The sequence below is a fragment of the Podarcis melisellensis genome (genome assembly GCF_964234715.1).
Source record: "Podarcis melisellensis genome assembly, chromosome: 18".
Lineage (NCBI taxonomy): Eukaryota > Metazoa > Chordata > Lepidosauria > Squamata > Lacertidae > Podarcis > Podarcis melisellensis.
In genome coordinates this window covers 11,871,242-11,897,380 of record NC_138536.1, presented here as the reverse complement: position 1 = coordinate 11,897,380, position 26,139 = coordinate 11,871,242, and the positions used below count along the sequence as shown (strand labels likewise).

Sequence of the window (26,139 nt, the reverse complement as noted above, 5' to 3'; positions counted from 1 at the left end):
GCTTATGCAGGTTGGTTTTGCACATTCTGATAGAGACGTACTACCACTGGGAGAGCAGAACCTACACAGGGTTTCCAAACTTGGGTCTCCAGCTGTTTGCGGACTACAGTTCCCATAATCCCTAACCACTGGTCCTGCTAGATGGGGATAATGGCAGTTGTAGTCCCAAAACAGCTGGAGACCCAGGTTTGGGAAACCCTGGTCTACACACACACACACACACACCCCGTTTCCCCAATTCTCATTTTTCTAATTCTCCGTGCCATCAGCAGTTGTGATGGATCGCAATTGTGGCTCAGCAGGTTTTGTTTTTGTCGGGGAGAGAATTTCGGAGTGACGGCAGGTGCCACCTCGCCAACGAAATAATGCTCATCTCACTGTGTCAAACCCAGATCTTGGGAGCATATATAGAGGTATATGTATATATTCTAGGAGAGAGATTGCCAGCTCAACGAAGGTGGCTTGCTGATTGCTGAGACTCAATCTGCTCCTTCCTTCGGACTCTGGGATGTTTCCTTTTAAACCTCTGCCTGCACGTCCTAAAACCTTGAGGTAAAATAGAACAGCGTTCCTGGGGAAGATGACTTTCCCTTTTTGGGTTTAAGAGGCTGCAAGCGAGTGTCTTTTGAGGGCCAGACTACAACTCCCATAATCCTCTGCCAGCTTGGACCGACAATCAGGGCGACAATCAGGGCTGATGGGATTGGTAGTCTAGTGACAAAACCTTGCAGGAAGATATGAGTATTTGGGATGACCTTTTCTTCCCTCTCCCTTTTGAGTTTCCACCACTAACCAGACTCCAGAAGTGAAGACCTGAGCATCTCCCATTCCAGTTCCTTTCCTGACCCACAACTGCACCATCCCCTTCCCAGTCAGCTGTAGACCCCCCCCCCTTCCTGATAGCTTTCAGCTGTGGAGCTGGGTTTATTTGTGCAAATCTTACAAAGTTGGCAAGGAGCAGTTAATTGCTGAAAGCCATCCTGCCGGCCTTGGCGTGAGGTCTCCCTACCCCAAGATGGACTTCAGGCGGCTAGAGAATCTTTCCTGGGATGCTCTGGGCTGTGGGTCACCCCCCTCCGCCAACCCCTTGCAGAGAACCAGATTTTCCAAAGCAGCAATCCCAGGTGATCCCTGGTGAGTACTTTTCCCAGGGAGATCCCCAGAATAGCCAGTCTGTAAACAGTGTTGTGTTCCCCCCCCCCCCAATGCCAGCCCCCTCTCCTCTTCCCTCTTGCCATGACAATGTATTAACCAGGATGGCTTTTTGCAGGGAAGGTGGGTAACTCTATGCAGGAGCGTTTGTGCGGTCCGTTGTCAAATGCTGCCTTTGTGTCTCTCAAAGCGAGTGCGTCTGACGCCTCCGGAGGGTCCTGTGCGTGTGTGGATTTTTGATCCTTTTGTTTTATATATATATATATAAACACACACACACAAATGTGTGTCTATAGTGACATTACTTGTACAAAGATCTGTGCCAAGAAATGATGTATATTTAATAATAAAGAGATGATTTATCGAGGCTTGTGTGTGGATGCACTGTATCTTGAACAACTACCCTTGCTTCTTAGTTCTTGTTGTAGGTGCTGGGGCGGTACTGTTTTTGTAGAGCTGCAGAGCTGGAAGGGACCTCTGAGGGTCATCTAGTCCAGCCCGCTGCAGTGCCGGAATTGCAGCTAAATAATCCCAGGCAGGGGGCAATCCTGCAATGAAGGAGTGCCCACTACCTTCCAGGGGATTCCTTCCCACTGTCAAACTCGTCTTCCTGTCAGAAAGTTCTTCCTGATGTTTAGTCAGAATCTCTTTTCTCGTCATTTGACCTCATTTGTTCAGGTCCTAACCCCCCCCAAAAAACCCCAGAGAAAACAAGCTTGCTCCATCTTCCATGGGACACCCCTTCGTTCAGATATTAGTCTCTAGATCCGGGCAATATCTGGTTTTCAACACCAGCTCAACATTGTGATATACCAAAACATCACAATGTCTGAAATAAGCTATGGAGCTTTCGAGAGCCATTGGCTGGCTTCATGGTTTTTCCTGCATCGTGATTTTTGCACAGCACACATGCACATACCTAACATGATGCGCCATATATTGCTGGCTCAAAAACTGCGAAACCAATATCACGATATGGATTTTGAACCGGTTTTGGACGATATATCAATCTGTCGCTCAGCCTGTCTCAGTCTCCTCTTAGCTAGGCTAAACGTATACCCAATGTAAGTTGTTGTTGTTGTTGTTTAGTCATGTCCAACTTTTTGTGACCCCCTGGACCAGAGCACGCCAGGCACTCCTGTCTTCCACTGCCTCCCGCAGTTTGGTCAAACTCATGCTGGTAGCTTCGAGAACACTGTCCCACCATCTCCTCCTCCATCGCCCCCTTCTCCTTGTGCCCTCCATCTTTCCCAACATCAGGGTCTTTTCCAGGGAGTCTTCTCTTCTCATGAGGGGGCCAAAGTATTACAGCTGTCTGAAACAACAACTATGGGGCAGAAGCCGACCTTTCCACCGGTCTTGCTCCTGGATGTAACTGAGGGGCTTTGGGCGAAGGGGAAGGCGGCCAGAGCTGTCACTTTCAAGAACTTGAGCTTCCTTCCCCCTCTTTCCTCCACTCTCATATTTTCAGAACGCAAGTATCAGTACTGGCTTTCTGCAAGTCACTCTGAGAGGGGGTGGGGTGGGGTTATAAATACCGTCAATAAATGCTGGTGGGAAGCTTAGGGGGAGCATCGTCCTTCCGGTGAGAGATTTCACACCTCGAGGTAAAGAAGGCCTGAAATGCCACTCTCATCATCTGAAACTTGTACGAGCTGTCCTGTGGACCGGCGTTTTTTCCTCTTCCCTCCTCCCTGCTTTTTCCTCCGCTGCCATTTTTTTTTAAGAGCACGAGTCTTTAGGACTGATTTTTGCAAGCCCCTTTTTGGCTACAGTTTGGGGATACAAACACTGCCTAGCTAAATGCTGGTGGGGAGGTTAAGGGGAGCAGTGCCAGTCTCCACCTCCCCACCGCCTCTTTGCCCCAAAACAAGCATAGAGGGTGAAGTGAAGCTGCTTGTTTGCATTCGAGGCACCAGCCTCCTGCTCAAAACCCACAAAGTCCCTTCTTAGTGGAGAGACGGGGCAGATGGTGCCTTTAATTTGGGGCCTGGAGAGGGGTGGGGTGGCGCTTTGTGCTTCAAAACCTAGAGGGATGGAGAGCAGCTCACTGTTTTGCTGCACAAATGGGACCAAACAGGTCTGGCTTGTGTGCTCAGATACATTTTTAAAAGAGTGGATCTCTCCCCTCCTAATTGGCCTCGTCCGAGACAACACCGGCTCCTCCATGAATATATCACAAGACAGGCAGTTCCCCAGAGAGGACGTGTCTGAAGCGGCTACAAAGCTGCTCCCAGAGTGAGGTCTCTGGTCTGACTCATCGGCACCCTGGAGGAGCAAGGAGAATAATAGAACCGGCAGTGGAAGACAGAAGTGCCTGGTGTGCTCTGGTCCAGGGGGTCAGGAAGAGGCGGACACGACTAAATGACTAAACAACAGGGTTGAAAGAGACCCCCAAGGATCATCCAGCCCAGCCCACTGCAATGAACAAGACACATTTTATTTCTCTCGGGAAAGAGACAGGCAAAATGCTTTGAAGTTGGGTGGAAGAGGAAGGAGGGAAGGCAAGCCATGACTTAAGGTGTTTTTTTTAATCTTGCAAAAAGAGAGGCAAAACACCCCAATCCCTCTAGGGAATGGAATTATCTACAGCCCTTCCTCAACGAGCCCACACCCAAATTCTGCCTTGTAGAAAAACGTACTCTCTTTTTTTGCGGCCAGATTTGCATTGGAAACTAGAAATCCTGCAGCCTAGATGCAAACGACAACCTTTGCCGTCATATGCAAAGTGGTCATAAGACCCCTCTTAGTTTTGCATCATTTGTTCTGCAGGACACCCCCACCCCCCAGCCTCTGCCCATAATCCCAATTTTGCCAGTATTGGGGGGTGGGCAAAGAGATTTACAGGAATTCTGATATATGAATACTTTTCAAGTATCTCCCCCCCCCTTTCCTGTGCAGTTTAGAAACTTGATACAGGAATGCCGGAATCAGATCATTGAGTCCACCTAACCTAAACTCATGGGCAGCTTTCCACAATTTCAGGCAGGCCACTCCCAGGCCTACTGGGAGATGCTGGGGCCTCCTGCAACTAGGCTGGCTTCTTTTGGAACCATGAGGTCTAGGAACTTGACACAGGATTGCTTTTAAGGCCTTACGTTTTGGCAACCACAAGATCTAGAAACCGGAATATAAGAAGGCAAGAATTGAATATATGTACAAACTCGCTACATGTGAACAAGTTGTATACAAACGTAGACCTGCCATGGGCAAATTTAACAATATTTGGAATTCATTCTTATAAATAACATATTAGATTTCATTCTGGTTAACTACAATAACAATTTCCCCCCTCTTTTTTGTAATATACACAATATCTTTTTTCTATTTTGTTCTCTAAAAGGTAAAGGTAAAGGTACCCCTGCCCGTACGGGCCAGTCTTGCCAGACTCTGGGGTTGTGCGCCCATCTCACTTAAGAGGCCAGGGGCCAGCGCTGTCCGGAGACACTTCCGGGTCACGTGGCCAGCGTGACATCGCTGCTCTGGCGAGCCAGAGCCGCACACGGAAACGCCGTTTACCTTCCCGCTGGTAAGCGGTCCCTATTTATCTACTTGCACCCAGAGGTGCTTTCGAACTGCTAGGTTGGCAGGCGCTGGGACCGAGCAGCGGGAGCGCACCCCGCAGCAGGGATTCGAACCGCCGACCTTTCGATCGGCAAGTCCTAGGCGCTGAGGCTTTAACCCACAGCGCCACCTGCGTCCCCATGTTCTCTACATGGGTACTATTTCTTGTTTTGTCTTCTTTTGTGTCTTATCTTACTCTGTGTCCTTGTAATTTTGTGCATTTTATTTTTCAGTAAAGAATTCACATTTTTTTATATATAAAAAAAAGGAGTATAAGAAAAGTCTGCTATATCAGGCCAATGTCCATCTCGTCCAGCATCGTGTTCTCTGCTGCAGCCAAGCAGACAAAGGCTTTTAATCCCTTTTGCAACCATGAGATCTAGAAACTTGCTATACAGATGATTTTAAGCCCTTTGGGGGCCACCATAAGGTCTGGAAACTTGATACCATTTAAAAAAACTTTTTTTAATGAAAGTTAAGATTCCCCAACCAGCTGACTTCTCCGATCAGCAGCCTGCAACACAGTTGTAAATCTCCCCAGCACACACAAAGATCGGATAGTGCAGGATCCGGCCATGGGGCAGCCAAAATCCTCCTGCAGAAGTCCCGCCAACTCTCTGTGGACCATCAAAATTGGCAGCAGGCAGTAGAAGAGTTTTCCCAAAAGGTCTCTGCCTGCATAGCGCAATAAGACCACGTTGGCGGCCCCCTGACGAGGAACTGACCGATTGCAACGGCCTGCTCTCCCTCTAGTCCCACCCCAAAGGGGTTGGGTGGTCTTCTGGTTTGTCCCGTCCAGGGAGCGCTCCCCACAGAAAGCCTGCAGTTAGGACGCAGCCAGGTGCTGGTGGAAATACAGGCCGAAGAGGGTGGCGATGACCTGGCAGGCGGACACCCACCAGGTGAAGAAAGAGAGAAGCCCCCGGTAGAAAAGTGGGGTGAAGACGGTGCTGAAAGCCCCCAGGGCCCCCGTGATCTGCTCCACAGCTGCCTGGATGTCCTCTGTCCCGCCGTCGTTCGAGGGGGCGGCCTGGGGGGCACGAACCACATCCACTGCTGGTGAGGTCAGGGCAGGCTCTGGGTACAGCCCCCAGGAATAGTCGCCTTTTAAAGAGAGACACAGGTCAGAAACAGGGCAAGGGACTCCTAACCCAGCCTAGTATTTGAGCCCTTTGCCGGTCGCCACAGGCAAGCAGGAACTGCGTGCAGGCGAGCAAGTGGGCCAATGGGTCAGCACACAGCAAAGCGGGCTGTCACCCGGCGAGTGGCAAAAGCGGGCACTGGGATTGGGGCATTCCACCGTCTCTCCGTCAACAGCCTGGCTGGAGGCAGAAGAATGGCGCGAGGAGCCAACGGGGGAACTCCCAAGAGAGAAGGCTCAGAGCCCGGGGTGGGGTGGTGGGACGATGATGAGTGGTCAGAGGGAGAAGACTGAGGAGGAGGTGTTGGAAGCAAAAGAGGTAACAGGGCTTAGTGAGTGGAGAGAGTTGGTGGCAGAGAATCAGTCCAGAATCAGAGGAAGAAACTGAAGCAGAAGGAGGAGGAGTCAGGCTGGGGAAGAGTCACGGATGTCTCCCGCTCCTGCTGCATCAAGCTGGTCTCCCTGCTGGTCTCCCAGAACCAGGAGAGGCATGAAGAGTGCGGAGGAGAGGTTGGCTGCATGCAGGGGCACTGTCTCCGATTGCTTGGGGAAAACCCTAGAGAGTAGGGGACTTAGGCAGCCACAGGGAGACGGGGACTTTCAGGCTCAGCAACTGCTTCATGGGGGGCAAGACCTACCAGGGATGAGCTGCTCTGCTCCTTAGGCCTGGTGTTTAGCCAAGTCTGTGCAGGTCCTGTCTTACGAATAACGATGTCACTCCAACATGCATAGTGTGATTGGCTGCCGGCTTGCTTTTGACACTCTCCCGTAGAGATGGGGAACTCCTGGGTCCCTCGTGATGTTGCTGGGATCTGGATGCCCGTCATCCCAGACCACTGGGCATGCTGGCTGCTGGGAGTTGGAGCCTAGCAATGACTGGAGGGCCACAAAAGTTGCCCTCCCTGCTCAACCAGCAGCATGGCACACTGCAGGCCAGAGATTGGGGCGGGTGGGGGGATGGGGCTATTTCATCCAGCAAGCACACCCCACGATCAGGGATGATGGGAGGAAAAGTTCAGCAAACACCAGCAGATCCATGGATGTACACCCAAGCCCAATTCCTGTGCTAGGTAAAGGTAAAGGGACCCCTGACCATTAGGTCCAGTCATGGCCGACTCTGGGGTTGCGGCGCTCATCTCATTTTACTGGCCGAGGGAGCCGGCGTACAGCTTCCGGGTCATGTGGCCAGTAGGACTAAGCCGCTTCTGGCGAACCAGAGCAGCGCACGGAAACGCCGTTTACCTTCCCGCCGGAGTGGTACCTATTTATCTACTTGCACTTTGACGTGATTTCGAACTGCTAGTTGGCAGGAGCTGGGACTGAACAACGGGAGCTCACCCCGTCGCAGGGATTTGAACTGCTGGCCTTCTGATCGGCAAGTCCTAGGCTCTGTGGTTTAACCCACAGCGCCACCCACGTCTCTAATTCCTGTGCTAGTATTTGATAATAAATGCATGTGTCTGGGTAGAAACTAAAGTGGGGGCATTGAGCTATGGGGCAGCCCCATTCAGCTCCTTGAAGGCCTCCCCCCTGCCACCACTTACCTAGCGTTTTGAGGAGGAACGTGCAGTGCAAGGTGAGCAGGATTGGGGCCAGGTACTGCAAACTGACCACAGTCACGTAACAGTAGATTCTGGTGATCTGTAATTCAATAATAATAATAATGTAAAAAACAAATAAACTCCAAAACAGAACAAAAACACCATCTTAGCAACATTGCCATTTGGAGGAATGGAACTTAAAAATAAACAGGACATTTAATTTTGCCCAGGATCAAGCCCCTCCAATGCTCTGTTTGGAACTTATGGCCGCTGCAGCAAAATGTCCCACCTGCCAGCCAGACGACACTCGCGTTTCCTCTTCCCTCTGCATACCTTTTTTCTTTCATGCTGTGTCTTTTTGGCTATCAGTGCAGAGCAGGGAAGAGATTGCCTTGGCTTGTAATACAGGGGTGGGGGGAACCTTCAGTAAGTCACAACTTGTCCCACAACTTGTCATGCCTACGCCTGAGCCGCTCCCCCCCCCCCCCCGTTCTGCCTCCGCACCTTCCGCTGGATCTCCAGGACGGCAATCCTCCCAGCCTCCCTCTTCATCTGCTCCACCCATCTCTCGGCGAGGTTCAGGTAGGCCTGCAGGTGGTAGCGCACGACAGCCAGGCGGAGGAGGCACAGAGCTACAACGGTCCAGAGGCGCACTGAATTATAGGAAGCGTTGGAAAGGCTGCGGGCAGAAAGAGAAACAGACACACACATACAGAGGACTGCAAAGTGTGTTGTAAAGTGCATTATGGAAATAGGACACTAGATGGCGATGGTGAGCTATGGCAAATTCAATATATTTTTTTCAAAATGGTTTTTTTTTATAAAAGCATTTTCACAGCATTTTTATACGTGCCTAGATTCCACCAGAGAGAGACTTCTGCATCATATACATAGCTCAGGGTGGTGGGTTGGGTGATACATTCCTACCCTGAAGCGGGTTGGGCTAGATGACCCTCGGTGTCCCTTCCTACTCTACAATTCTATGACGGTTTCCCTTTTTTCCCTTTTCCTTTTTTGCCAAATTGTCTTTATTGATTTTAACAAATCGGCCACATATTTAAAATCAGCATATAAAACCAGAGAATACATAATTTAAAAAAATTCATAATTGTATCTTAGCTATTTTTAAAATGCTGGTCTGTGACCGTGATAAATGGAAGCTTTGAAGCTTTGACTTGTTGAGTTTACTTGGCTCATTTGTGACCTTCACCTCTCCCCCCACTTCTTGCCAAGGAGCTCAAGGGAAAGGTCCCCGGTCCCAGCAGGGAAGGCTGAGCCATCCTTTCAGAGTCCACAAAGACATTTCCAGCCAGCCAGGAACATTCAAGGAGGAGGATGTTCCAAAGGAGCATGTGAGACTATTTACGTAAAACACCGACAGCAGCAAGAATACTGTCTGCCCCATGATGGAAAGATGGAGAGGTTTCCAGTAAAGGAGGAATGGCTTTTGGAGATGGGGGGGAACCAGCAAGATTAACAGCAAAGATTAGAGACCAAAATGATGAAAATGCCTTGAGGACTTTCGCTGCTTGAGGAACTAGTAGGCCAAATTGAAGGCGGCCCTGTTCAGGGAAGTATTTAATGTCTGACGCTGTATTGTTTTTGATATTCGGTTGGAAGCCTCCTAGAGTGGCTAGGGAAACCCAGCCAGATGGGGGGGAGGTATAAATAATAATAAATTATTATTATTATTATTATTATTATTAAATCAAATGTATTGAATAGCATTGGGGCAAAATATGCAGCATTCAAGGCTAAATATGGAAAACATGGAAGGGGAAGAAGTCAAGGGATAAAGTAACTTATGGTTCAGGTTAGAATTTGTAAACCTTTTTTTATCTTACTGAAAAATATGAGGGTTATTATTATTTTTTTAAAAAGGAACACTCAAGGATACTGCCAGAGAGAGAGGAGCGGGGGGTGGGTGTGGCCTAGGGAGAGCTCCAGGGGCCAGAGGGAGAGCTCTGAAGGGCCGCCTCTCCCTCCTGGCGATCGCAGAAGCACTTACATTTGGACGGTCTCTTTCCCCATGGGGGCGTTGAGCAGGAGGTCCCGGGAGATGGGCTTGACCCACATCAGCACGACGGCCACGGGTGCGAGGAAGCTGGCGTGGAGGAGCAGCCTGCCGTGTTGGGGGTCAAGGAAGAGAAGGGTCAGGCCCCCCACAGGCTGCCCCCTCCGCATCCCTGCCCCTTATCCCCCCACCCCCATCTTTCGGGAAGGGAAGGGGCAAGCCGTTACGCAACTGGACCGCCGGCCGGTCTGCGGCCATCTTGAGGGCATCCAGGTGAGTCTGCGCCAGCCGCAGCCCTGGGAAGGTCAGGCAGGCGCCGAGGAACGAGCAGAGGGCCACCAGGCAGAGCTTGACGGTCAGCTTGGTCACGGGGACCCTGGGGGAAGAGAGAGGGAGGCGTTTTTTGGGAAGGGCTAAGGCTGCTGGAGACGCTGGGTCACAGAATCAGAGAGCAGTAGATCATAGAATCATCCCTGCAAGGCAAGGCATCACAGCTAAAGAACCCCTGACACAAAAACAGGACCTTTTCTGCAGTGGCTCCCCCTTTTGTGGAATGCTCCCTCCATGGAGGTTTGGTGGGTGCCAGAGAACCATAGAATTGTAGGAGTTGGAAAGGACCTCCGAGGGTCATCTAGTCCAACCCCCTGCAATTCAGGAATCTCAACTAAAGCATCCAGGACAGATGCCAACCTCTGCTGAAAAGCCGCCAAGGAAGGAGAGTCCTTCCTTAACAACAGCTCTTAACAACAGAAAGTTCTTCCTAAAGTTTAGTCGGAATCTCCTTTCTTGTAACTTGAAGCCATGGGTTCGAGTCCTGACCTTCAGAGCAAGCAAAAACAAGCTTGTTCCCTCTTCCATGTGACAGCCCTTGGGCTATTTGAAGATGGCTCTCCTATCTCCTCTTTTCCAGGCTAAACACCCCCAGCTCCTTCAAGCACTCCTCATATGGTCTGGTTTCCAGACCCTTGGTCATCTTGGTCTCCCTCCTCTGCACATGTTCCAACTTGTCAACATCCTTCTTAAATTGTGGTGCCTAGAATTGGACACGATATTTCAGGTGTGGACTAACCAAGGCAGAACAGAGTGGGATTTTGGCTTTCCTTGATTTGTCCAGTTGAGTCAAATGAAAATTCAGCACAGGTTTTAGGAACACTCTTCCCCGCCTTTTTTGCAAACTAAAAAGTCCCAAACGCAGCAACTTTTCCTTGTAGGGAAATCGCCTGGTTCATTTTGGCCAACCTTTCCTAACTCTAGAACAGGGGTTAGCAAACTTTTTCAGCAGGGGGCGGGTCCACCGTCGCTCAGACCTTGTGGGGGGCCGGACTATATTTTGAAAAAAATATAATGAACGAATTGCTATGCCCCACAAATAACCCAGAGATGCATTTTAAATAAAAGGACACATTCTACTCATGTAAAAAGACGCTGATTCCCGGACCATGTACAGGCTGGATTTAGAAGGCGATTGGGCCGATCCTGCCCCCAGGCCTTAGTTTGCCTACCCATGCTCTAGAATATCCTTTTTGACATGAGCTGACCGAAACAGTCCTGGAGTGGCCTCATTTTGGACATCAGATCTCCACTTGAGGGCAGGAGGTGGACAAAGAGAAATAACTCCAGGCAGGGCTTAAGATTTCAGAGACACACTTACGTCCAGTCCCAGCCTTGCCCTTTCAGGAAGACCTCCAAGTTGTCCTGGACGCTATTCAGCCCTGTGGGGACAAGAGAGTTTGGGGAGAATCCAGGAGAATGCTGCAGCGCGATTGCTGGCAGGAGCGAGGCCTTATCAAAATGCAGTGGCAGACCTACATTCCCCCCCCCCCCAATTGAATTTTCACAGGGAGCCCAACGCAACCAGGAACTAGGTCATCTTCTTCAAGGTTCCCCTGCCCCACGAAAGATCACATTTTTAAATATATATATATATCAATCTCAGATTTTCATTAAAATTGCTGTACCGAATTATCTCACAAAGGCCAAGTGACTGGTGTGAATAAAAATCTCCTAGGTCTTAACTTTTTTGAGTTATGGGGGGATGAAAATTAGGGAAATGCAGGCACGATGCCAGAGGTGTCAGTTTGAATAAAATACTTTGGGGGGGGGGAGCTGCAGCTAAGCCCATCATAATCAGTCACATGACACGGTGCACACACACTATTTGAAAGGCAATGCCCATCAGCTTTGGAGGAGTCCCTCAAACATTTTACTGTGGTGGGCGAAGGGTATGTGGAATGCCCTCCCTTCAGATGTCAAGGCAATAAGCAACCATCTTACTTTTAGAAGACATCTGAAGGCAGCCCTGTTTAGGGAAGTTTTTAATGTTTGATGCTGCATTGTGTTTTTAATACTCGGTTGGTAGCTGCCCAGAGTGGCTGGGGAAATCCAGCCAGATAGGCGGGGTATAATAAATTATTATTATTATTATTAGTAACCTGATTTGGTATTCTAACCCTTTTGTATCTAAAAGTAATTTTAGAATTTTAGAAAATCTTAGAAAAGTGAATTTTTCCATTCTTCTGACATCGAGAAGAGGATTACGTTAGAGGAAATAAGTAAAATTCTTTATATATAACCACTGCTTTGCGAGCTTGCCCCCAGCTCCCTCACCTGCGTCGAGGCCAAATTCAAGGTAGTCTTCGCGGACGACCAGGACCAGCATGGCGACCAGGAGGAAGAAGAAAGCAAAGGCCAGGCAGACCGATCGCTCGCCCCCCTCCTTGGATCGGAAGTAATGCGTCATCACCGTGAAAAAGATTTTGCTGAAGGGAAGGGTTGCGCTAAGGATCACATGCCGGAAACATCACTTCTCCCGAGAAAGACAAAGGTTTCACTGCATTCATTCATTCATTTGTCTCTATACATTCCCCCCCCCCCCCAATTTTAGACATACAAATTGAATAACTTCCCAATAAACACACATATATGTATATATACAGAGAGAGAAAGAGGCCTTTCCCTTCACTCCCTTTGAGGTTTCTTATAATGTTAATTTTTAACACTGCATTTCCAACGTTATTCCACTTATTAGTTACTCCCTGATTTTTACCTTAATCTTGCCAATGAACTTAATTGTGTACAATTTTTTTTATTCAGATACAGTATTTCACAAATTTTCCCCGTTCCTTGATGAAATTTCTTCTTGGTTCCTTATTCTTCCATTCCTTTAGTCTGACACTTCTTCTTGGTTGGGACACAATCCTGAAATAGCTTCACTTTATGGATTATTTCATTCCCACTGTTCCCTTCCCGGAACTACAGTTCCCAGGGTGCTCTATCAATCCACCCCTCTTTCCCTGCAACTAACTCGGGTCCCTAAATCCCATTGGGTCTACTCTGAGTATCACTTCAGCCACCTTAATTGACTCTATACAATTAAAAGCTCTCTGATGTTGCTTTAACAACCATGGCATTCCCCTCCAAAGAATTCTGGGAGCTGTAGTTTGCTCGGGGCGGGGTTGACAGTTGTTAGGAGACACACAACCCACCCATTCCTCTCCCAAAGCTACAATTCCCAGAGTTCCCTGGGAAGAGGAGGAATTCATGGTTAATCCACTGCCTCTCAGCTTCCTGGTACTTCCTGCAGAAATATGGATTGTTTTGCAACCACAAGATCTATAAACTGGAAATTCAAATGCTTTAAAACTTTTTTTTTTTAATCCTGAGGTGTAGAATCATAGAAGCAAAGTAGCATAACACTGCAAGGTGGGAAGGGGTCCCGAGGGTCATCTAGTCCAACCCCCTTCAATGCAGGAACCTCAACTAAAGCATCAACCATATGTCAGGAGTGCTCTGATGGCGTTTCCTGCTTGGCAGGGGGTTGGACTCGATGGCCCTTGGGGTCTCTTCCAACTCTAGGATTCTATCCAGGGCAGATGCTTAAAAACTTCCAAGCAGGGAGAGTCCACCACCTTCCATCCCTCAGTTGAACTGCTCTTAACTGTCAGAAAGTTCTTCCTGATGTTTAGTCAGAATCCCCTTTCTTGTAACTTGAAGCCATGAATTCGAGTCCTGCCCTCCAGAGCAGGAGAAAACAAGCTGGCTCCATTTTCCATGTGGCAGCCCTTGAGATATTTGGAGATGGCTCTCCTATCTCTCCTCAGTCTCCTCTTTCCCAGGCTAAACATCCCCAGCTCCCTCAACCGTTCCTCATCAGGCTTGGTTTCCAGAACCTTGACCATCTCATTCGCTCTCCTCTGCCCACCTTCCAGCTTGTCAACATCCTTCTTCAATTGTAGCACCCAGAACTGGACACAGGACTCCAGGCCTCTGCCCAGGAAACTTGGCGCATTTCTTAAATGGAAGCTCAATTTCTCAGACTTACAAATCATGATGCAGACACTTGTGAAATGGGAAGCGGTCATGAGAACCTAAGAGGAGCCTTCTGGATCAGGCCAGGGTGCCCGAAGGGGAAGGCCACAAGCAGGATCCACGCACAAGGGCAACTCTCCTCCTCCGATGATGACACCCTGCCCATCTGACTAGGCTCCCCCAGCCACTCTGGGCCCCATCTGCCCTTGAGAGCCCTCTTCCAGTTTAGAGTTGGAATGGACCCAGCGGTCATCTAGTCCAACCCCCTTGCAATGCAGGAATCTCAAGGAGTTCCTCAATTGGCCCAATCCTCTTTTAAAGCCGTCCCAAGTTGGTGGCCGCGAACGGCGTCTTCGGGGCCAAAGGATACACGGAGAAGATGACGGCCAGCAAGCACCAGAGGATCCCAATGTTGGCTTCCTTCCGGGGGTCAACCAGGCAGTAGTAGCCTTCGGTGAAGACGTAGATCCCGGTGGCGTACGCTGCAAAGTCCACGTACCACTGATATTCCAGGAAATAGCACAGCACTAAGTGGAGAGAGGAGAGACAGGAAGATGCTCTTATTGCCTCCTGAGCCTGACCAGCTGCACCCAAAAGCCTCTTCCAAAAAGAAGAAGCAAATTTCCAGGCCTTGTGGAATGGTCAAGAATGGGTAGGAGGGGACCCTGAGGGTCATCTAGCCCAACCCCCTGAAATGCAGGAATATTTTTGCACAACGTGGGGCTCAAACCCACTACTCTGAGATTCAGAGTCTCACGGCTTGCCGACTGAGCTATATTCCAAATAAATGATTGATTTGACAAGGAACTGTGGAGCCTGCCTTATCTAGAGCCATCCAGCTTAGTGTTGAATTGGACCCGGAAACTAATTGGCAGTCAGTGCAGTCGGGCCAGGATCGGTGCAATAAGCTCAAACTGCCTTAACCCCGGTGTGCAACCTGGCTGCCAAATTCTGCGCCACTGAAGATTTTCAGTGTATAATAATAACAATACCCTGCCCACTCTGGGTGGCTTCCAACAAAATAAAACACAATTAAGACATCAAACATTAAAAACCTCCCTATACGGTGGTACCTCTGGATATGAACGGGATCTGTTCCGGAGCCCCGTTCGCATCCAGAAGCGAACGCAACCCGTATCTGCGTGGGTCACGATTTGCCGCTTCCGCGCATGCCCATGACGTCATTTTGACCATCTGCGCATGTGCGAGTGGCAAAACCCAGAAGTATCGCATTCTGTCACTTCTGGGTGGCCGCGGAGCACAACCTGAAAGCACTCAATCTGAAGCACCTTCAAGCCGAGGTATGACTGTATAGGCTGTCTTCAGCTGTCTTCTAAAAGTCAGATAGTTGTTTATTTCCTTGACATCTGATGGGAGGGCATTTACACTCTGTTTTGTTGGGAGCCGCCCAGAGTGGCTGGGGCAACCCAGTCAGATGGGCAGGGTATGAATTATTATTTTTATTATAAACCTGTAAGCTTCCTGGCAAAGGGGGGGGGGGAATTTGAACCCTGGTCTGCAGTCAGATAGGTGGCATATAAATATCACCATCATCATTAAACTGCTTAGAAACTCCTTTGGCATGTAAGCGATATATAAACAAGTACCTAATACGAATAATACACAAATGCCATCTGTGATCCCCATGACTCACTGGGAAGCCTATGGCAAGCGGCAGGAAACTTGCTTGCTTCAGGGAAAATTGGGCACAATGCTCTCCGCCAGCCAAAGGGACTAGAAACTTGGCTCTGACAAACAAAAGCTAAAACCATCTCAGGAAGAAAGGCTTGGGGTGTCCCTGAGGGGACCAGACCACCTCAGTCCTCCCTGAACGCAAAGCTATTTGGGGAGGGGAGGATAGGCAGCCCCCCATTTCTGCCAAAGGGAGGGAGCTTAGGGGATCCAGCCTCAGCGCATTTACCCAGAGCGTCCACGGCGGTGATGGGGCTGCTGTCCAAGCGAAGGTCAATATCCCGGGGGACAGAGGAAGGCTTTTCCTCCATGACGCCGTTGATCTTCCTGTCAGATAGACAGACAAACGTCAGTCGGTTTGTGCCAGAGGGAGCCAGAGGGAGCTGTGTGGTCCAAAGATGGCGCCAGGGGGCAAAGATGGATCTAAGTTGCCCCCACGCCTTTCCCGGGTGTCTCCGGGTGGAGATTCGTGGTTCCTTCCCCATCACCGGACACCAGCTCCCTCTGCCCCCCAGACGGACAAGATGGCCGCCCTCACGTCAACTCTACTCACCGCTCCCTCTTCCCCTTTGGCCTGGGCTTCCCCGCCAGGGCGAGCAGCTCCTCTTCCGAGGGGTGTTTGAACCGGCGCAGGCTGGCGGAAGAAGAGGGGAAAGGGCTCACCAAACAGACACTGGGCTGAGCGCAACTCAAGAGGAGTCCCATTGGGATGGGTGGGAAATGATATATAATGAAATGAAAAAATGTTCAAAAATACGTTTGTTAAAAAAACAGAGGCTTTTTTTACTAGGAATATTAGGAGATGAAGTGTCAAAGAAACAAAAGAGACAATTTATATATGCAACCGCAGCTGCCAAAATGTGACTTGCCCAAAAGTGGAAAGAAGAGAATGTGCCAACGAAAGAAGAATGGAGGACTAAGGGGATAGACTAGGCCAAAATGGCAAAACTCACCGTGAAGATCAGGCACCAAGATGAAGAAGAATTTAATCATGAATGGAAAATTTTTGTAGATTACTTTAAAGAGCACTGTAAAAATGGGGAAACACGAGCAGGATTGTGAACTGAAGGCACAATTATGATGTGAAAAATAATTATAAGAATTATAAGAAGGAAAATAAAAGGAGAAAAAATGGAAAACAGGGGTGGGGGTGGGGAAGTCAATCAATGCAAATTTGGATTTGCATATGTAAGCATATGAAAATTATTGTTATCAGAATAATTGAAAATAAAATATTGGAGAAAAAGATGGGCAAGGGCTGGCATGGCTCCATTAATTTCATTGGTTCTGCTCCTGAGGAAAACATAGGCCACATCTGCACCCTATCTTAATCATCATCATATTTATACCCCACCCATCTGGTTGGGTTTCCCCAGCCACTCTGGGCGGCTTCCAGCAAAATATTAAAAAAAATGTCAAATGTTAAAAACTTCCCAATACAGGGTTAATAATAATAATTGTATTATTTATAATAATTTTATTGTTTATAATAAAAACTTAAATCACTTTTGGCGCCACTTTAAACAGCCATGGCTTCCTGGGGAACTGTAGTTCAAAGGCACTGGGTGTTGTGAGGAGGTCCCCACTTTTCCCCTCTGAGAACTACAATTCCCGGACCAGTTTAGCAGCTCATCTCCCTTCCCAGGGAGCTCTGGGAATACTAGTGCTGAGAGGGGAAAGACTCCAGGGAGCTGTAGTTTGTTTGGGGTGCTGGGCACTGTGAAGAGGCCCCCTATTCTCTTTTGCAGAACTACAGTTCCCAGAGCTCCCTGGGGAAAGGGATTGAGAGTTAAAACTGGAGGGGAAAGTGGGGTTCCCTAACAACTCTCGGCACCCTTCACAAACTACAGCTCCCAACTTGTCCTCTATGTATGCCAATAAAGGTTGATCAATCAATTGATTGATCAATTGAAACTACAGCTCCCAGGATTCATTGCGGGGGGATTGCACTGCCACAGTTGTCCAAAGTGATATCATGACGCTTTAAAGGCAGGGTGCGGATGTGAGCCTACAATTCCCAGAGTTCCCTGGGAAGAAGGACGGATCGCTAAACGATGTTGGGAACTGTAGCTTCACAAGGGGAATCGCACCCTAACAAACTACAGCTCCCAGAATTATTTGGAAGCCCTGCAGGTTTTAAAGCGGGATCATAACTTTTTAAAGGTCTGGCACGAACGTGGCCACAGCCTAACCGAACCAGCAAATCTGGTATGAATGCCAAATAAACAGGGAATAAATTCAATGGCGTTTTTCTGCAGGTGGAATTGTGGACAAATGGATAATTTGGGGGGTAGGTGGGTCCCAAGGCCGAATGTGGGAGCCCCCAAGTTCCTTTTGCTTCCATCCATGGTCCAAAAATAATAAGCAAATTTTGACCTCTTGCTGCACTCCTGAGGAACCTCCCTGCCATCCCCAGCCCTGGGAAAAAGGGGATTTCTGGTACCTTCCGTTGCAGAGGATCCACCGGGCGAAGGACCAGTGAGGGGCCATCTTCTGCATGATGCTGGCCACCAGCAGGGAGACCACGAGCTGCACCCCCATCACCGCCTGTGGGGCAGAAGCAGAGGAAGAATCTGTTATTCTCATCAAAGTTCTATTTATCATCATCATTATCCCCTCCAACGTTTCTCCAATGAAAATAGGGACGTCCCATTCAATGATGATGATGATGATAAGTCAGATAGCTTAGTTTTGTAATGTGAATATAAGGAACTGATTTACATATAATGAGGTGAAATGTAAAAAGAAGATAGAAGGTTAAAAAGGGGTTATAGAAATGCTAAGAATTTAGTAAAGATGTTCAGAAGTCAGAAAGAGGGAGGGAAGGAGGTCTCGATGCTCTGTCTGAGCAATGTTTTAGGCTATAGATTTATGTAACAAAATGTGATTATGATAAATATGGAAAACTCAATAAAAATTATTATTAAAAAAAGAAGAAGATGGTGATAAGTCAGATAGCTTAGTTGGTTAGAGCATGGCACTGAAGCTATCCAGAGAGGCTGTGGAAACCCAGCCAGATTGCAGGGGGAGGGTTATAAATAACATCATCATCATCATCATTATTACTATTATATTCCCTTCAACATTTTTCCGACATAAAGAGCAACATCCTAAGGAAAAGTGGGACATCCCGGGATCAAATCAGAAACTGGAATGGCTCCTGCAAATTTGAGACTGCCCCTTGAAAATAGGGGCACACCAAGGTTGCAGCTTCGCTCCCCACATGGGACAGCTGCCTATTCTTGCACTGCTGGGGGTTGGTCTGGATGACCCTCAGGGTCCCTTCCAACTCTGCAGTTGGGCTGATCCAGCAGGGATCCTGCGTTCCGTTCTAGAAGCAGGTAGTGAATTTCTCATCCCACTTTTCGGATCCACCTCGACGTTCGTCCTCCACCCCACCCTCCACCCCAAATCCTACACTTCGCACCTCTCTGTTGGTGCTGACCTTTAAAGCCCTAAACGGCCTCGGTCCAGTATATCTGAAGGAGTGTCTCCACCCCCATCGTTCAGCCCGGACACTGAGATCCAGCACCAAGGGCCTTCTGGCGGTTCCCTCACTGCGAGAAGCCAAGTTAACAGGGAACCAGGCAGAGGGCCTTTTCGGTGGTGGCACCCACCCTGTGGAACGCCCTCCCATCCGATGTCAAAGAGAACAACAACTACCAGACTTTTAGAAGACATCTGAAGGCTTTTAATGTTTGACAGACTATTGTATTTTAATATTCTGTTGGAAGCCGCCCAGAGTGGCTGGGGAAACTCAGCCAGATGGGCGGGGTACAAATAATAAATTACTATTACTATTACTATTACTATTACTGTACCGTAAACATAGACCCCATGTAAGGTTAGTGCAGAGATATTGACTCACTTTCTATTTTAAGGGCAGGAAGTGGAGCTGGCGGCCGGCTGTGTGGCCTGGACACGGGATTCAAATTTCAAGGAAGGAGATTCCCACATTGGAACGGTCTTCCTTGGGAGCTGGAGGACTCTCCTTCCTTGGGAGTTTGTAAGCAGAGGTTGGCTGGCCCTCCATCCTGGCTGCTTGAACTGAGATTCCTGCATTACGGGGGGGTTGGAATGGATGTCCTTTGGGGGTCCCCTTCCAACTCTAGGGTTCTGTGGTCCTGGGACCTTGGCAAGCATGCAAACCTTCTCTCTCATGCAGAAAGCAAACCCACCTGCCCCGCAGCCCAGCTCCAGGCCCCTAAGTCCACAAACACCCAACAATGCATTCTTGCAATTTTTGTAAAAAAAACTTACCATTTTCTTTTAGGATCCCGAGCCAAAAACAGCCCCAAATTAAGAGCCAGGCAAGGCAGGCAAGTTTCCCTGCACTTCTGATCCTGCAGACCAAAGAAGGAGTGAGACCCCCCAGCCAATCACAAGCGGCACTTCCAGTTGATTGCCAGCCAGCCAGCCAATGACAAAGCAAAATAAAAATAAAAAGGTTTGAAGGGAGGCGGGGATTTTTGCCATCCCCCACCTGTTTCCGGTTTTCAGGCGCCTGCCAAGCGCGTTGCATTTCGGGGCTTGTAGTTTCCTTTTCCCAGCCGAGGTTCTTTAAGATGGAACGGAGAGGGAATTTTTTTTTTTGCACGTTTTCCTCTGCAAAAAATCATTTTTAAAAAAGTAATATTTATTAAAATTTCAAAAAGTTACAAAAGTAAGAAAAAGATAACAAAACAAAAAATTACAGAAAACTGAAAAAAAACAAATCAATTTTTCCATAACTTATCTTTCATTTACTTGTTTCCTTGACCTCCTCACACCTCCCTTTTTTGTACAGTATTCTAGTTCAGTTAGTTAATTCAGCAAATCCTTTCCATCTTTGTTTTTATCTTAATCATTTATCTTAATGTATTGTACCTTTACATTCTCACCTGTTGACAACCCATTTTTACATACTCCTTTATAACATTACTTCTAAAACCACATGACTTCATTCCAGCATCCTTCTAACATTCCTTAATTTTACAATGTTTCTGTAGATAGTCTTTAAATTTCTTCCAGCCTTCTTCTACCGACTCTTCTCCCTGGTCTCGGATTCTGCCAGTCATTTCCGCCAGTTCCATATAGTCCATCACCTTCATCTGCCATTCTTCCCGGGTGGGTAAATCTTGTGTCTTCCTCTGCAAAAAATCACAAGGTTTTCCCTTCCCTGTAAATCCCACGCGCCCTTTTGCAGCCAGTGTGGATGTCCTTAAAAGAGGATTGCACAAATCTGTGGGGTTTTTCACGAATTCAGGGGCTACTAGGCAGGACGGATGTGTTCTCCTTCCCCCAGTTGTTGGCACCCGTCTGTCACCTCCGGAGGTGAAGGCAAATCGCTGGGGAATCAGAGCACCGACTGCGGCTGCAGAGGTCTGTAACCCCTGCATTGCGCGGGGTTGGACTAGATGACACTTGGGGTCCCTTCCGACTCCACAATGCTATGATTCTGTGAACTTGTAACTGCTGCCTCCGGCGTTGCTTTTGCTGCGTCAGCAGCACCCAAGTGACCTCCCCGGGGGAGCAAGCCTGGGCCGTGGGTCTGGGGGTCCTGGGCTGCCCGGGTGACAAGACCCCCCTCTTGGCCTCACTGAAGGGGTCCAAAGGAAAGCAGAGCAAGACTTTGGGCACCAGCTGGGCTGAAGGAGTTGCCAGAAGGAGGCTACAAGGCGCCATCCAACCGCCTTAGGGACTCCACTCTGGTTTGAGTAGGGTTCACTCCTGAGCCTTTTCTTTTCCCAAAGATAACCGCAAGGCAGCAGAGGTTAAGTATCTGAGTTTTCCTTCTCCTAGACAGGCTCTCTTCCTCTCTCTTCCCTCACTTACCTCAACAGAAACTGCCTTCTTGATCACTGTTGGGCTAATTGATCACATAATAATAATAATAATAATAATAATAATAATAATAATAATAATAATAATATTTTTATACCCTGCCCATCTGGCTGGGTTTCCCCAGCCACTCTGGGCGGCTTCCAACAGAAAATTAAAATACAATAATCTATTAAACAGCCCTAAAGAGGGCTGCCTTCAGATGTCTTCTAAAAGTCATCCCTTCAATCCACCGGAGCCTGTCTTTGCACACAGGGGGAGTCCCTAACTCACCAAGCCTTCAAGGCACCCCGGCTCCCCTCACCTGGTTCAGCCGGCCAGCCAAAGCCATTCCCAAGACTGTGGCCGCTGTCACCTGCTGACAGCTTCGAGCAGCCACAGGTGAGAGCTGGGCGGAGGTGGGGAGCAAAGGGGGACCCCAGAAGGAGCAGGACATGTTCCCAAAAGCAACTTTCCTGAACTTGGAGGTGAGAGAACTGAATCCTAAGCGCCAGACCACCAGAGGGTAGCAATGTTTCTGAATCGTGGGTGCTGGAAACCACAGGAGGAGAGAGGGATCTGGTGTTGGGGTTCTGATTGGCTGGCAGAGATGCAGGGTTGCCATGGATACGCCTGTGGGCGATGAGAGGTCCTTCTGGTCCTTGTCCACTGGGTGGTGCTTCAGAATTTCTTTTGGAGTGAAGTTTACAGACGGCAGTAGAGCCGCTGCTTTGCATGCAGAAGGGCTAAGCAATGACATGAGTTTCCTATGTTCCCAGGAAAACAGCTTTCCTCCCCTTTTTTAAGCAAGTACTTTGCTGGTGACTCACTGTTACACAAAATCACCGCTATGCAAAAGACTGATGGATTCAAAGTGATGCTCTATATGTGTTGTTGTCCACTTAACATCACAGGGGCGAATAACAGTTTGTCCAAACGGGTTTACCCTGTGTGTCCCCCCCCCAATCCCCCCAAGAAACGCAGATTTCGATTCCATGTGGGGTGAGGATGGTGTGAAAGGACAATCCCTATGTCTTTATTCCTGTGACAAATGTAATGGAGGTAGAGTGAATCATAGACTTGCAGAGTAGGAAGGGACCCCCAAGGGTCATCCAGTCCAACCCCCTGCAATGCAGGAATCTCAGGTAAAGCATCCAGGGCAGTTGGCCCCCCAACCTTTGCTTAAAAACCTCCAAGGAAGAAAAGACTCAAAGCAAAACGGTTCAACATCCACCTTCTTTTTTCCTTTTCACTTTATTTATTTAACAACATTTATATATCAGTTATTCACTGAAGCCTAGAAGCTTTTTGTATTCTGCAACTCTGCTCAGCTCCTGCTAGCTGGCTTCTCATTGCGGCATCTTCTTGTCTTTCAGGCTCTGTTAATGTTATCGTGTTAAACATTTTGCCTTGGGCTCATTGGCGTTCAACGTCTTCATAAGCTACTAGGACCAGGGAATTGAAGAGGCTTGCATCAAATTTGCAGATGCCACCAAACTGGGAGGCGAGGCCAATGTGAGCCCCTCCATCTTAGGCTTATGTTGTGTATATACTCAAATAAGACCATATATCCTAACTGCAAGGAAACCAAACTCTGAGTAAGCACTGGGACCCGCTGGAATCTCTCACCGTTCAGAGATTGGGTCATGTGCAACACTGAGGTCAGAAGTGGGATTGTGTTTCCTGGGTTAGGAAGTGGGAGCTCTTCCACCCAATGCTCGAGTTGCACAGATGTGTAAATAAACCCGAAAGCCACTGTGTCTCTCCTGACCTCTATTCGAACTCTGGCCCCCTCCGGAGTCTCTTGCTGTTTGCAGGTTGGGGTGACTTGTAGCTGCATTTCCCCTCCGCAGCTGTTAGCTGAAGGGGGACCCCCTTCTCCACTGTGGGTCTGGGTTAGGTCTTCGCTCTGGCGTCCCAAAGGAGGCCTAGCGTCTTTGTCCAGGGTCTCTCAGACATTCCTCCAGTTGGAGACTCGGAGGGTGTGTGTGTGTGTGTTGTGTTGTGTGTGGCAACAGCAAGGAGACCAGCCTGTCCCGGATCTCCGGCGAGGGTTTTGCGGTCTGAGGAGCAGCTGGCCACGAATCCCTCCCCACCCAGAGTGGTGGCGCAGAGCATAGTGCGGCCCTGCGCACGTCTGCGGGCAGGAGGTGCTTAGCATCACAATGCCAGAGGGCCTGTGAACTCCTTGCTCTCCAGACCTCTCCGCCTGAGAGCCCTGATGAATGGGGGCCTTGGGGGTTTAGCATAACAAACCGGCACATGTCCTTGTCGGCCCCCTCACACAAACACACCCACCCTTGGCCTTTCCCCAAGAAGAGGGTCCCTTCTTCGTACAGGAATCTGGGACAGCGCGCGATATGGGCACAGGGTTTCATTTATTGGGGGAGTGGGCATTTTCCATCTCTCTTTCATATCCAGATTAAATGCCATCTAGCTGGTATTTGGAAAGCTTCCAAAGCAATAGAAAGAAAGAAATAGGAAAGAGTTCTGTTAGAAAAAACTTTAGTGAAAGAACGGCAAATTAGAAAACATAACCAGAAGCCTTTTAAGTCTTTTCCTCTCATGGTTCCTGCCTTTTCTTTTCTTTTCTCTGCCTCAGTTTCCCTCTTGGTTTCTGCCCTTCCTTCCCAGACCCTCCCGGTGTTCCTATTTTCCAGGGACATCCCAGATTTACAGAAGCCGTCCTGGTTTCTGATTTGATCCTGGAATGTTCCACTTTCCCTTAGGACGTCCCTATTTTCATCAGAGAAATGTTGGAGGGTATGATTAGTTATGTGACCCCAGAGCTAAGGCGACCACCTGAAGGCAGCCCTGCATTGGGAAGTTTTTTTAATGTATAATGTTCCATTATGTTTTTATATATGTTGGAAGCCGCCCAGAGTGGCTGGGGCAACCCAGTCAGAGGAGTGGGGTTTAAAGAATAATAAAATTCTTCTTCTTCTTCTTCTTCTTCTAGAATGGGATGTCCCTATTTTCATTGGAGAAATGTTGGAGGGTGTTCCTTCCTTCCTCCCTTCCCTCCCTCTTTCCTTCCCTTCCTTCCTTCGCCCTCTTTTTCCTCTGGGCTTCCTCCTGCCGTCTGCCTCAATTTCCTTTTGGAATCTCATTTCTTCCTTTCCTCCCTTTCCCTTTTCGTGCACTCCCATTGCCCCCCCCCTTCCCCACCCCACAATGTCCCATCGCCCCCCCCCCCAGGCAAGGCCTTACACATTTGGAAAGGTCTGTCAGCAGCTCTTTGCCATTCGACCTAGATGGAGCCTCCCTAGCCCAAGGCAGTCTACCACATTGTATCCCGGAAAAGAGGGCTGTTTCCTTGTTGACTTCCCAGAGGCAGGACCTGACCCAATGGAGTCAAGTCACAAGAAAGGAGCGCCCAGACTAAACTTTAGGAAGAGTTTTGAGTTGTTTGGTCATGGAACGGATTCCCCTGGGAGGTGATGGACTCTCCTTCCTCAGAGGTCGGGTGGCCACCTGCCAGGGATGCTCTAGTCGGTCTAGATGAGCCTTGGGGTCCCTCGCAACTCTAGGATCCTACGATGCCTGTGTTTCCAGGGGATGGTGGAAGAGGGAGCGAGGAGGGCGGCGTTGGGGAGAGGTTACAACTTTTTCTCTTTTGCCTGGCTGGGCAGACACAAAAGGGCCCCATCCCTGGGCTTAATCCGCCGTTAACTCTGTCCACAGACCACCCAGCAAATGAGCAGCCAGCCATAGGAGATCCCTCCGGTGGGGAACTTACAAGCGACTTAAGGATTTAGCCGGACTTCGCCACAGATCTGCCCGCCCTCGCCGGAGCTGTCAGGCCGGGAGATTAGCTCTTGTTTCCAGCTGGGAGACGGGGCAGAAGCCGCTGCTCTCCTCCGAGTTTTGCCACCTGAGCGCCAGAAAAACCTGCTGGACCACAGCATCGTAGAGCTGGAAGGGACCCTGAGGGTCATCCAGCCCAACCCCCTGCAAGGCAGGGATCGCAGCTAAAGCACAGATCCAACCCCTGCTAAAACACCCCCAGGGAAGGAGAGCCCCCCACCTCGCGAGGGACTGTCCCGCTGACAAACAACCCATGGCCCATCGAGTCCAGCAACCTCCTCTCTCAGCCTGCACCCCAATGGGAAGTTTGCAAGCAGAACCTGAGTCCAAAATCATTTCTCCCTGCTTGAGATTGCCAGCGCCTGGTATTCAGAGGCAGAGCATGGCTGAGTAGCCTTCGATAGCCTTATCCTGCTCCCTCGCCCTCGAATTTGTCCAAACTCATTTTAAAGCCACCCGAGTCAGTGGCCATCGCTACCTCTTGTGGCAAGGAGTTCCATCGTTCTAACTCTGCACATATGTTCGTACCATGTCCTACACTGAAAAGTTTCTGGCAGAAGGTAATAAAGGCAATCAACAGGACTGTATGGAACAATCTTAAATTTGCAGAGGAAAATATCATTTTGAATTATATACCCAAGACATGGAATCTAACAAAGGGACAGTATCAATGGACTCTCCATGCCCTTACGACAGCAAAAAGACTGATATTGATGAACTGGAAAAATTAAAATGCAGCTGCCTGTAAGGATTGGATTGATGATTTGTAACATGATTCACTACACATGAACATGTTGTGTAGAAATGTAGACTTGCCATGGTTAAGTTCAGCGATATTTGGAATCAATTTTTATAAACTCCGTATTACGTTAAGGTCTGGTTAATTATAATAGCAAGCCCCTCCCCCTTTTGTAATGTACACATTTTTGTTATTGTTGTGTTTTGTTTTGTACATGGATACTATTTCATGTTTCATTTTTTATGTTGTTTTTGTGTCTTCTTTCTCGTGTCTGCGCACTTGTACTTTTGGACTTTTTATTTTTCAACAAAGAAATAGACACACACACACACATGCGCACACTGAGCTTCCTTCCTTTCGCCTGTGCTGACTCCGCCAGTGT

At 48.7% G+C, this 26,139-nt stretch overlaps 1 protein-coding gene across 1 annotated transcript; it reads right to left on the bottom strand.

Moving 5' to 3' along the window:
- Positions 1 to 5,160: 5,160 nt before the first annotated feature.
- Positions 5,161 to 20,002, bottom strand: TMEM161A (transmembrane protein 161A). Its single transcript, XM_081895670.1, has 12 exons — positions 19,673 to 20,002; positions 17,856 to 17,959; positions 15,966 to 16,046; positions 15,642 to 15,739; positions 14,091 to 14,247; positions 12,020 to 12,171; positions 11,064 to 11,124; positions 9,645 to 9,788; positions 9,407 to 9,520; positions 7,903 to 8,077; positions 7,402 to 7,498; positions 5,161 to 5,820 (listed from the first exon to the last, which is right to left on the bottom strand). The coding sequence occupies exons 1-12, from the start codon at positions 19,673 to 19,675 to the stop codon at positions 5,543 to 5,545; spliced, it is 1,464 nt and encodes a 487-aa protein (XP_081751796.1). The 5' UTR covers positions 19,676 to 20,002; the 3' UTR covers positions 5,161 to 5,542.
- Positions 20,003 to 26,139: the final 6,137 nt, after the last annotated feature.

Excerpts from the sequence above, each read along its gene's own strand:
- TMEM161A (XM_081895670.1), bottom strand. Across the intron at positions 11,125-12,019 it reads TGAATTTGGCCTCGACGCAG|GGCTGAATAGCGTCCAGGAC; the intron begins GTGAGGGAGCTG and ends TTGTCCCCACAG. Across the intron at positions 7,499-7,902 it reads TCCTGGAGATCCAGCGGAAG|ATCACCAGAATCTACTGTTA; the intron begins GTGCGGAGGCAG and ends ATTGAATTACAG.